Here is a 12,547-nt window from a genome sequence, read left to right on the forward strand (position 1 = left end):
CTGAGTGCCAGCAACAGCCGGTCTCGGAGCGCCCAAAACAGGGAGTGATCCCATGGGTGTGCTCAGAGCACGCCACAGGAAAGCACTTGGACCTGGAAGGAACAAGGCTGAGGCCACGAGCACTGTCTTAGACTGAAAAGACCTGCCATGTTTTAGGGGAAGGCAAGTCCGGAGCAGTGCCAGTGTAGTTTTTGTGCTCTCCTGTCTGCAAAGCTACCAAAACAAAGCCTTATATCTGCTGCACAAGAATAAGACTTGCAGTCACCACAGAAGGAAGCCTTAGTACAGCTGCACATACAAGCTGCTGATCTCACACTCTCCTCGTCCCTTCACATCGAGACCTCCCGCACTTACCTCTTACACACCAGTTCTGAGCAAACGTTAAAAAATGTAAATAGGCTTATTTGTTAATCAAGTGACATTAAACATCCGGAATGAAGTCCCTGGATCATTTCAGAAGGTGTCTTAGTCTCCCACATGCAGATTCCTGTTTAGCAATGGGCCACCAAGCTTTTAGGAATGGTTAAAATGGTAAAGATCAGGTTCTTATCACACAGATCAACCCAAGTAGAAAAATGAGCTCTCCATAAAGCAACACATTTGTCACTTTTTAAGGAAATTATTCAGACCTAAATCCAGTCCCAGGTAAGGGGCACAAAGGCAGTAACATGGTAGTTTTTGACACTAGCCAAGCCCATATTGTGTTGGTCCCAGCGCCTGCGTGCCAGCTTCAGGGAGTAAGCAAAGGAACCAAGAAGCTGAGACCGTACATCAGCCAATCCCTTCACAGCAGGAAAATGCTCATCTGGCAAGCAGTGAGCCCCAGAAAGGCCTTGACATCCTGCTGTGACTTCAGCTCTCCCTGACATGGCAGAGACATGTTCTGAAGTGGCTTTGCAGTTAAACTGTGCAATGGAGCCTGAAGACTGAACAGGAGTTTTGATGTGTTCATAAAGTGAGCAAGATTATTTTCATGTAGTTGCAGCAACTAGCACTATTTTATGATGCAAGAAGTGTATTTATTCTCCTGCAGGCTGCTGAACACCTACAGGAAAGAAAGGCTTCTCTGGGTAATTTAAATCCTGCATGAATGGAAAATCATTTAATGATCATTATTAATGTGTTTGTGGAGTATCCAAATAAAATCTACACGATTTCTTTCCAAACTGGCTAACACTCTACAGTTAAAAATAACTATCATTCTTTAGAGCATATGCTGCTGAATGACCCTGAGCCCCAAAGCAAAGAGACTCCCCTTCTGGCAATTTCCGAGGCTTGTGAACACCACAGCAATCCGTGTTTTTAAGGAAAAAAAAATAGATGGACAAATCTAATAAGCATTGGGCTGTGTGTGAAGGATCAATACACCCACTACCCAGAGCAAAAAAATCTGGCTAATGAAGGGTCAAAATTTCCAGAGCACTAAGTGGTAGAAAGGTCAGATAACAAAGCAGGAACAGGAGCAGAAGAGCATAATGATCACAAAATTGTGAGCATAAGTAATGCCAAGGATGATGTTTAATGACAACCTGATTCTGCTTACTCCATTGATACTGAAATAAGAAAGACGTGCCGTAGTGTTTACTGAGAACAGATGATTTTTCTTCCGTGTTTTTTGCCGTACTTGTGATAAAGTTTAAAAAAAAGAACTCATATTGCTGCAACTGCTGACAGCATTCAGAGAATCCATTTGGTATTTTAAAGAGTCACAATCATCAAAACCCAGCTTTAATTGCAACATATGTCTGAGCTGAGATTTGACAGAAGTATAAGCCCCACTGATAATGGAGCAGGGTTACTCAGGTGGCACTTGGTAATGTAAACTGCTGATTGCAAGGAGCAGCACTGAGTTACTTGCATATCAAATGCTAAAGCTTTCTACCTTAATTTTTAGTGAATGAATCATTCCGGATAATAGCCTGCCTACCTCTCTTGCTATTAAGAATTGGATGCACTTAATTTTATATGCTGCAGTATTAAATCAGAACGATGACTGATTAGTGTGAGACAGCGAGTATCATCCTGAAGTCTACTGCTTTTGGGTGGAGAGGCAGTCAAATGACTTGGCACTGCTTTGGCCTTCTGCCATGAAAGCCTCTATTTCTTCAACAGTACGTGGGACGCATGTTAGCAGCTCCATTCCACTGGCTGTCACTGCGATGTCGTCCTCGATCCGGACCTGTTACAGAGAACATGGGATTACCAGGGTATCCCAGCTGGCTGTGAGCGTTAGTGGGAGCATGAGGTGCGTTTGAGTCGGTGGTGCTCATGCAACACCAGGCACAGCAACACACGCTGCAAGCATTGGAACTGCCCGTCACCATCAGCACTGTGGCACGGGGCTGTCTGGGGTCCAGCTCCCCTTGGGCCACTATCCCCTGTCACCCTCCTGGGGCCACACAAGCTCCACGGTGCCGTGGCAGAGCGGCCTCACAGGTGACTTGAGTGGTGCCTCGGGACGGGCTGAGCGAGATGCTGCTCGGTGAGCTTATGCTGCACAAATGCACAAGGACAATAAATGTCAACCCTTGACAACAGGAACAGCAAAGGAACATTCTCCCCTAAATTTGCATTGAGCCTTGCTAGAGACAGGCTCAGCAATGGTGCCTCCTGATGCCCCAAGTGCCTGTTCTCAAAGCGTTCCTGTTGCTAAGCCACAGTGAGCTGCTCTTTGCTCTTAAATGTCACATTCTTTTTTCTCTAAACACAATAAACCGTCAGAGGAGTAACTGCAACATGAACTAGCTGGTAGCTGATATTCAGAACACTGAATTTTGAGCTGTCCTAAGCAGGTCAGACATTCCTTTTAAAATACGATCACTACATTTCAAACCATGCAAGGAAAAAGCAGGTCCTCTCAGTTTTCCAGCTCTTGTTCTGTTAAAATGAAAAGTATGCTCCATTTCTATTTGACTCTAGTCTCCTCTTACCAGTAAATATGCCTACACAGTCATTTCCCGTTATCTTATCAGAAAAATGTTAGTAAGTCGCTAAGCTGCAATAAAAGCAATTTTAGTAAGGTGTAAATCCAAGAGAACACAAACTCTGGGGACTCCCACCTTACAGTTCCTTTAATTGTTTCTGACCTCTTGACATTTTCAACTAAAAATAAAGCTGGTTAACATTTATACTTCTGATTGCAAAATAATCTATTTGTTCAAACAAAATGAGTCATCCAGTCCTTATTAAACTGTTTAATGATGTCTTTGCCAGATTATTTATTTTACTTGGTATCAAGTTAAGCGTATTATAAAGCGGAATTAAATAAACAAACTCCATTGAGTTCACACATTTGATTTAGACAGCTGTAAATTTGAAAGCCGTGAGACTCTTGACACTTGGTGTGCCTGAAAGGCCAGTGCCTTGCTGCCCAGAGGAAGTCAGCAACACACTGAACAGCTTTATGCACTTGAACAGATTTTACCAGGGTGGGTTTTTAGATTCATTGCTTTGAATGTAGCTAGCTGAGCAAAAAATAATCCCAAGGATTCACGAGATGGTTGCATTCCATCTAAAGGTGAATCCTGCTCTCTGTCTCATAACAGCAGCCCTCAGCATCTGTCCTGCTAAGTCTTGGGCCTGGCCACAGCCTGGCTGGGTATATCGGCCCTTGCCAAAGACCTCCTGGTATCAGGCAAGCACTGCGACAGTGCCAGAACCCAGGGGATGGATCTGGTGTCATGGTTAAAGCCAAAGCATCATGCTGGCAAGCACACCAATGTAATTGGAGCTGGGCACAGTGTTGAGTGGAAAATAAAACTGTTTAGTGCAAAAGTGAGTCTGAGAGAAGAGGAGAAACCAGCCAAAGCTAGAGCTGATTCTGCCTATGGAGAGAGCCTCTTCCTGAGCACTGCCGGCTTCACAAACCTTCAGCTGCTTGAGCTGAAATTCCCCAGTGTATCTGCCACACAGAAGTACCAGCTACAATTCATCTGCTTAACCAGTAAGGTTAGCAAAAAAAAAAAAAAGGAAAAAAATATTGGTGTTTTCCAGTTCAGTGTTTCATGTCTGAACCAATAATGCAGCAGTCTGAGAGGATGGATAGAGCTGAAAGCAGAGCAGACGAAGGTCAGACTAAGAAGGAGGGGGAAGAACATATAGGACAAGGCATTTGTCAATGATGTGCCCTATCTAGGCCACAAGAGAAAATTCAGATGAGGAAGGAGCTGGAAAGTGGAGTTGGCATGATGAAATGAGCTGAGGGAAGATACAGTGGAGCGAGTCAGGATTGACAGAGAGATGGGGTTGGCTAAGGAGTCCAGGAAGGGAGAGCTGAGGGCGGCGAGAAGGAAGATATGAGGAGAGTGCAGGGGGGTGCTGGGGCCACTGAAGCCAGGGAACTGAGAGTTCCCAAATGATGGAGGATGGGGAAACCCATTAATCTGAATGCCACACACAGCAACTCATCATATAGGAGAAACATTGTCAGGAGATCACATAATCAATGCACAGGTGTGGACTGCTGTGAAACGCAGGAGAGCCAGCACTGTCACACCAGCAACTGCAAATGGGTTTTGGGAGGTAGCTGGAGGCACACAGACCCACTGCTCTCATCGGGCCTCACTCATTAGTCCTAGGAAAGCTCCAGCTCTTTCTCCAGGCTCTAACCATTTCTCTGCCTGGATGAATCTCACCTGAAATGGATGGTTGCTATAATAGAGAAGACAGACTTTTCAGTCTCAGTGCACAGTTTTCCTTTGCTTGAAAAAAAGTGCAGAGGAAGGCAAGGAGGAGGAATGTTTTTCATTTGCTCTTTTCCTTCACACCTTCCAAGCTTCACCCTGAGCTTAAGCTCAGCAGCAGCAAGAAGCAGCTTCAGAGGACCTGCAAAACCTTCCCTACAGGAGAGCCCGGTATTTGGTCTTGTCTGCTGTCCAAATGGATAAAAGATGCTGGATCTGCCTGGCGAGGCTCACTGGCTTGGGACTGCCTTTCCCAGTGGGGGACAGTGGTTATGAAACTTGCTCTCAGAGCTGTCCCTGTTTGCAGACTCTTTGTTCAAAACCACTGCTCGTTTCAGAGATACAGAGTGGTTTGTAATTGGACATGGCTTAAAGGAACAGCAAACTGAGGTGTGAGGTTCAGCAGCTTTCAGAGCGCTCTGCAAATGCCCCAGGGGGGGCTTTGCTTTTCAAGTGTGCAATGGCATACTTCCAAAAGCACTCCTGCAATGTGAAGTGGCCAGGCATACCAAGACTGTCCCTAAAATGCCTTTTTCTCATCAAGGATAGTAGCATGATCTGCCTATATAGACCCAATTGCACAACTGCCTAACACCAGCAGCAGACCATCATGTGGCTTGAATGGACTCAACTCTGTCCCAAAGCAGGGCTGTGCGGGCACAGCCAAGGACAGCATAGGGGTTAAACACCAGGGCTGCTGTCAGCTATATATACAGCCTCGCACTTTGTCCTGACTTACTAATACAGTCATGCTCCCCAGAGCCTCCTGTGTTATCTTCCAAGGGAAGGGGGTTGTAGCACTCATTCATTTCTTTTGGATGATGATATATATATAAGGCTTTTGAGAATCAAGAAACTATTTTGGCCACTTAAATAGTCCAGATTTGCACAATGACAGATCCCAGATGTGATTAAAAAAGATCACTTTTTAATCTATTGAGCATTTGTTTGGTTATGGTTGTGGAAAGTAGAAATGCTAGTGTTGCAAGATCGTAAGAGTGGGAGACACACATGGGAAATGATGACAGGACATGAGCTACAGATGCCACCCCACAGAGTAAACTAGCACACGTGCTCTGGTCTGGCCAGAGGATCCATGTGCCTAGTTTTACACCTAGTATCTTACAGAGGTGGATGCATGTAGCCCAATGGACTCACTTCGCCTCAACCATCGACTCATGAGTAACTTTTAATAGAGCAAACTTGCCACAAGCAGGGTTTGACTTCTGTATTTCAGGGGGACTGGTTAGGAAATAGAGCTGCTCTCACATCAAACCCAGGGACAGGCTGGTACATTACAGGGTCAGTGGTGATACTTTTCTGTTGCTAAAATGTTTTCGGTAGGGGCTAATAGGCTCTGTGCTACACAATGACTCCTCATGCTGCCAGTCTTCCCTCTTCTTATTCACAAGCAAATCCTCAGATCAGATACACTTTATTTTAAAGGTCCATATATAAACATTTTATAAAAGAAGATGAAGATTAGTAGGGTGAGACGGTGTGTTTTATTAGATCAACTGATATGGCTGGAAAAAGAAGCTTCAGGCACACAGTCCCTTCATCCAGGCTCAAAAAGAAGCAATAAACTAGAAGCTAAATACAGGTTAGAAATAACTGCTCTTAGTTTAACCTAATTATGTTAATTATACAACTTGAGAGAAAAGAGTTAAAGAAGGTTTATAAGCAACTAGTTGCTGTTCTTGGGTTGCCTACAACTATCGCTTTTCCTTACAAGGACTTTAAAGAAAGTTGTATATTTCATTATGACAATTGCTCTTTTAATGAAAACTTTTCCAAAAAATGCTGTGTAGCATTATGACTGCTGCATAATATGAAATGTTAAAAAGCAGAAGAGTGTAATATTTATTGCCTAGTAAACTATTTCATTCCACAACACATATTCACTGTAAACCCAGAAACTTCTGAGAATAACCCAAATCAAGGCAGAAACAACTGCATGCCTCTGTGAATCAAAGGTAGAAGCAATTAAATATCCTGCTTTCTATTGGATTTAACATTTGTTCCCGAGTAAGGGAAACACTATTGTTTTGAAAAATACTGTAGCACTAGCGGATCTTCAAGGCCCTGGGCTTTGTAAATCTATTTAACTTCTAAATGAGAAAAATCTGCAAATGAAAGAAAATAATGTATTTAACATTTTGCTGTCTTTCAGCATTTTTTCTAAGTTGCATAGAGTTTTCACATATTAAGTCTAATGCTAGCTCTACAAGTCTTAGGGAAAGGTAAAGCTTGAACAGAGACTGAAAAAGACTGAACAGTGTTTACTGTGTCCTTGAGAAAATTTCATCTAAACTGCATGAATCCGTAATCAGCTCATGAAGAATGGCAATGTCAAACCCTACAGGGCAGCATTTGAAGTCAGTATTTCCCCTTCCCTGAGGAATCATCTGCTTTTCCTGAGCAATATATACAACTGCATACATGTACCTCTGTTTGCACATCTATGTTTACGAGCGCGGCGTGGGCAGAGTCCAGGCAGAGCAGAGGTGCCCTGGGACGGGCACCACGCCAGCACCCAACAGCAGCCCTTGCCCCACAGAACTTATGACCTCAGTAGATTGGACCTTAGTTTTGCAGATAGAGAACTGAAGTACATGTGACTAAATGACTTCCCAAAATTGGCTGAGGAAGATAGTGAAGGATTGAACTCAACAGCTGTCAAGTACAGAGTTTAGGGCTCCAGACAGGGCAGCCCGTGCTCTCAAAAGCAGACACCCCAGCAAAACTTCTTGCATCCCTCCAGAGGGACCTGTGTTTGGCCCAGAACAGCTCTTATCTGGTAAAAGCCCAAATGCTGAGGTCCCCATGCAGCAGGCACAGCCACGCAGGCTGTATGCCTGTGGGACAGGAGGCAGGCTGGGCTGCCCACAGGCCGGCTCTGAGTGTGTGCTGCTGCCTGCAGCACAGGCCCGCACGCCTGCAGCAACGCACAGCGCGCGAGGGAAAAACTCCTCTCGTCTCTCATTCTTTCCTGTTCTTGCTCCTTTCACAATCTCTTTATGGCTAATACTAGGCAGCATGAATGACAATAAATAGCCACAGTCTTTCCCTTTTTGACATGGCCAAAGAGCTTTTCTTCTCAATGCAGAGAGTTGCCACAATCAAGAGAATTATCCAGAGCTTCCAAAAGACATGAATTCAAGGTGAATTCATTAAAATCCACAAATCCACTGTGCAGACAGTCGTACTCAGAATTACAGTGGTGTTACTTTGGTTAATCTAAGTTCATTTTTGAAGTGAATGAAACTAAACTAAATGAAGAACATTTTAATTAGAGCTGAGCTCTGCAGAGGGAAATGGACTACTTATTTCCTTTTGTAGAATGCATTTTTCTTTCAAAATTAAAGGAAGATTGGACTGGCTGTAGTAAGCTCTAGAGACAGAACCGACACCATTACTAGTCCCTGTACTATTAATATTTGCCAGCAAAAACTGGGCTTGACAAGATCATTTTTAATCATGTAGAGATAAAGTTTTCTGACATGCTTTTGAGAGAAATACTCACTCATTTTGGGTAAACAAGAATGAACCAGCATGCAGATAACTAAGCAATGCACAAATTGCATCTCCAATTTAGGCAGAATCAAGTTATAATTGTAAAAATGGAAAAAATAATTTTGGTTGTGTTATAATTCAGCTTCTGTGTAGAATTCAGAAATATTCATATGTACTTCAGTCTCACATTTTATTTCTTTTCTTCTCCTGGACAAAATCAAGTGACAACATCTGGCTCAGAGTATTTGTGTATTTTTTTTTCCCCCTCTAAGTAAAATGTATTGTTCACAGGGGGACTGGAGATTTAGATTTTTGCTCAATCGTTTTTGGGCAGCTCCCCCTTTGAGCAAAGCTTGTTGGCTAGCTCTCCTTACAAGTCATCATTACAGGAAGCTAAGCAAAAAACAGGGGAGAAAGTTAGACTTTGCTTGAAATCTTCGGAACAAAAGTGTCTGATCCAGATATTTACAACCAAAGTAGAGATCCTGTGCTGTCATTCCTATTCCACACAAACACAGGCAGCAGGTGAGCCATGTACAAGCCTCAAGCTGCAGAGCTGGAGCAGGCATTCACAACAAGTCATGGAAAAACACAGACATTGCTGAGCATTTCCAGAGAAAGCTCACCAGGAATCAATTCAACTGCCGAAAAACTCCCACAGAGTGTTTACAAGGAAAGTGAAGACAGTTAAACCTGGGTTTGTTGTGGTGTCAAGCTATGAAGTGTGTTACAGCATTCCTATAAAATACGCTTCAGTGCATGATACCATATAGAATGTGCTCACAGTTAGAAAAGGCAGAGCTAGCTGCCTTTCATTCACCACTATCTCAGTTGGCTGGTTGGCAAGTCTTGATAAAGAAAAACACAGAAACAGATAATGTCCCAAACCTCAGCAGTGAATGAAATACCTGTAAAGTCCCACGACTCTCGATAAAGCTGCACAGACATGACATGGGGAGCCTCCACAGGCAGCTGCCCAGCAGCACGGCTGCCTCACACAACTAGTGATGGCACACACAACGTTCCTGTTGGGGCTGGTGGTTCAAAGCCAGCTCAGACCAAAAGCATTACAGTAATTACCCTCTCATGGCTGGCATACAGTGATAAATTAGTCGATGGCAGCAGCAGACAATTCCTAATGAGTGACTTTTCATACCAGAAAATTGCTGCCATTGCCAATGATTGTTAGCTTTGCTGAGACTTAGCAGAAAAGCCATGAGGAGGATGGGGCACTGTGGCTGTCTGCTTTATCTTCTCTATGCATGAATTCGGAAGCTTGGAGAACAATGCAGCACCCTTCAAATGCTTGCCCTGCCCAAATGAAAACCCACTGGAAGCCACTGCAACTGCTGAACACTCAGTGAGGGCGGTGGCTTTGAATGGGAAATGTGCCCCGGAGAACGTAGAGAAACAAGGTGCCTCTGCTTGCACAGCAGCTGCTCACATGGGAAGCATCACCCCGGCTGTGACCACCTCCTGAGGCAGCCAAACTGCCCCATGCACACCACTGTCCGAGTGGGCAGCACGATGCGCTGAGCACGGGGGCTCAGGGAGATCATCAGTCATTCACTTGGAAAACAGGGAAGGTTTGTGTTGCTCTGGCAATATTCCAGTAACAGCCAATTATTGGTGTTTTTCTCTACTGCCTTTCTGATTTAAACAGCATCAGGCTCTTCTGCCCTGGGAGGGAGCACCGAACTGTGCTGCTGTCAAAGAAGCTAACTCTGGAATATGGATCTCGGTCTCGTATTTCATAACATCCGTGTTTCACACATAAGACAAAACACCTACTTGGCAAGTCACTGTACAGTGCTGACAGAAGGTATTTCAAGCAATGGAAAAACATGGGTCTATGGTTAATCAGATATCACAAGCATAAAATAGCATTTTAAAATAGCAAAACTCCCTCAGTTTGTCTGCAGGGTCAAATGGTCCAAGTGCTGCCTCAGAACAGTCCTATGTGCAATACATTACGATTTCCAAAGTATTTCTTCTCAAGTACAAAGTAAAGGCAAACAAATGGAAAATCAATATCCAAAAAAACCATCCAGTTAAGAATTACTCACCCCACCAAATCCTCTGAAGCGCTGCAGGACATCATTGTTGATGAAACAGGACTGTGCAGGGTCACGGAGGGCTTGGTCCAAGAGGTGGTCGATGAAGTAGATGCCTGGTTCGACGGTCAGCACCATGCCCTGCTCCAGGCTGCGGGCAGTGCGCAGGCTCCTCAGCCCCGGCACGTCAATGCGCTCCACTCCCTGCGGAACGAGCACTGGTTCTAACAGACAGAAGAGCAATCTGGGGTGACCCTCCTATGCTGTCTGCTCCAAAAACAGACCCAAAATACCAAAAATAATCAGGAAGCAGAGGACTGAAACTGTGCTCTACAGTTACCTGTCCCTCATCAGTCCCTCCCGTACAGCCACAACCAGCTTTCAACTCAACACCCAAACTGTTTTTTGCACCACAGAAATCTTAGCTTTGGGTATGCTTGGTACTGTCACTCTCTACCTTGGGAGAAATACTGCATTATGGAGAAAAAAGAATTGTATTATTTCTTTCTAAACTCTCCCATGCAAAGTACGATATTTAAGCAACATGCAAATCTTGAAATGGCCCTTCCACATCATGGCTGAACTATGCAGGAGAGACCAATTTCTCCAAGGATATGCAAATGCTTATTCTCACTGAGTGTTCTGAAAACTACACATTCATAATCTTGATTCAGGAGCAATAAGTCTACACATGACCTCATAAAAGCAGCCCATTTAAAACTAAACTTTTGTCAGATTCAGACTTTCAGGCAACATGGTGCTGACTGATATTATTAAAAACTAAGTCAAAACAAGTCCTGACTAGCAAAACATTCTCTTCTTCCCAAAAGCTGGTAAAGTAAAATGATATATGAGGACGTGCTTAGTCAAGGAATTAGAAACACTGCAAAGACTAGTTCAGGATATTAATTTTCTTCCCCCAAATGTGCCAGGTATTGCAACATCAGAATAAATATATCTCAATCCCATTAGCTTTTTGAGACTTCTTTGCAACTGTAGCAAAATGTCATCAACAAAATATCATGATGACCAGTAAAACATCTCACAGGCCCACCAGCTTGGAAACACACACACTTTGATCACGAACACTTTCCCACTCAGCCTGTACGTCAGAAAGGTAACAGGCCTGCAGGACCATGGTGTTATGTACCTGGTCTCCAGGTAGCATTCCCAAACCTTGCTTCTGGTGAAAGCCACAGTGGTTTTCCTTTCCAGCAGAAGAGGCAACTCCTTTCAGGATCATTAGCAGTGTAACTGGTATCAGAAGGATGGAACCTGCTTTCTCCTGGACAAAGTGCTCGTCCAGGGCATCGTGGCCTGGCTCCTGCACTCCCACCAGGCAGTGCAGGGGGCAAGGCAGGAACACACCCTGCACATCACCCGTGTTCTTGTTTTACTGAAGCATTCTGAATCACCGAATCTTCAAAGTGTATAGAGTCCCACAGCATCCTGAGCTCCACTTTCAGCTAAGAGAAAGCCTATTTCACAGAAACCCTGCTTACAACAGCTACTCGGTGGTGTTTGTTCCATTCTCACCAGCCACCCAAGCAACACTGGTGTTGCTTCTTTCCTTTCTGTTCCAATGCATGGCAACTTACAGCAGCCAAGATTTTCAGAGGTCACCACCCTGGACACCCATGGGTAGGTTTGCCCATTTTCTGGAGCAGTTGCTTGCCCTCCCAAGCCAACAAGGGCATCCTGTCCATTTTCACATTTCACATATGCTCATTCCATACATTTTATTTCATGTGTTTGATCTCAATTTTGCAGAGCATAATATTACACTGAAATAAAAAAAACTCCCATGATTTTGTTTTACTGAGGCCTGGAAACAAGAATACTCTGATATTTAGCAAGGCACTTTACATTTATATTCTTATCAAAACTCAAAGAGGATCAATGTATTTCCAAACTTGAAACAATAACTGCACTGAAATGGAGCCATTTTTCTCTCTGCTGCTGCCCCATGGGGTTTGGCATCTCACACATTCATTGTAATGTGTAAAGAAAATGAGGGCATCCGATCTTGTGGAATAATCTCGCCATGAGCTGTAAACAATTAGATTAGTGTCTGGACCTTTTGGTGTCTTGCCAACTATCTATCGGCTGCTTTACAACAAACAACCCATATTTGGCTTTTAAGTATACTTCACTTCAATTCTACTTGTAAATGCCTTCTTCTGAAGCAGTCAATCCAAGACAGATGCTAGAGAGATGAATGTGCAGCGAGGAAAACAATGGCAAACATCCTCTGGAGGCAGACCCAGCACGGCATCTGCATTTTTTTGCCTCTTC

At 44.0% G+C, this 12,547-nt stretch overlaps 1 protein-coding gene across 1 annotated transcript in view; it reads right to left on the reverse strand.

Annotated features, from left to right (window-relative positions):
- Positions 1-1,500: 1,500 nt before the first annotated feature.
- The window catches only part of PEPD (peptidase D), a 134,663-nt gene continuing 123,616 nt past the window's right edge, over positions 1,501-12,547 (reverse strand). The window contains exons 14-15 of the mRNA XM_062007912.1: positions 10,265-10,456; positions 1,501-2,179 (exon numbers count right to left, since the gene is read on the reverse strand). Coding sequence (XP_061863896.1) covers positions 2,030-2,179; positions 10,265-10,456 — 342 coding nt within the window. The 3' untranslated portion in view covers positions 1,501-2,029. The remainder of the gene's footprint in view (positions 2,180-10,264; positions 10,457-12,547) is intronic.

This window comes from Colius striatus, chromosome 14, assembly GCF_028858725.1.
Source record: "Colius striatus isolate bColStr4 chromosome 14, bColStr4.1.hap1, whole genome shotgun sequence".
NCBI lineage: Eukaryota > Metazoa > Chordata > Aves > Coliiformes > Coliidae > Colius > Colius striatus.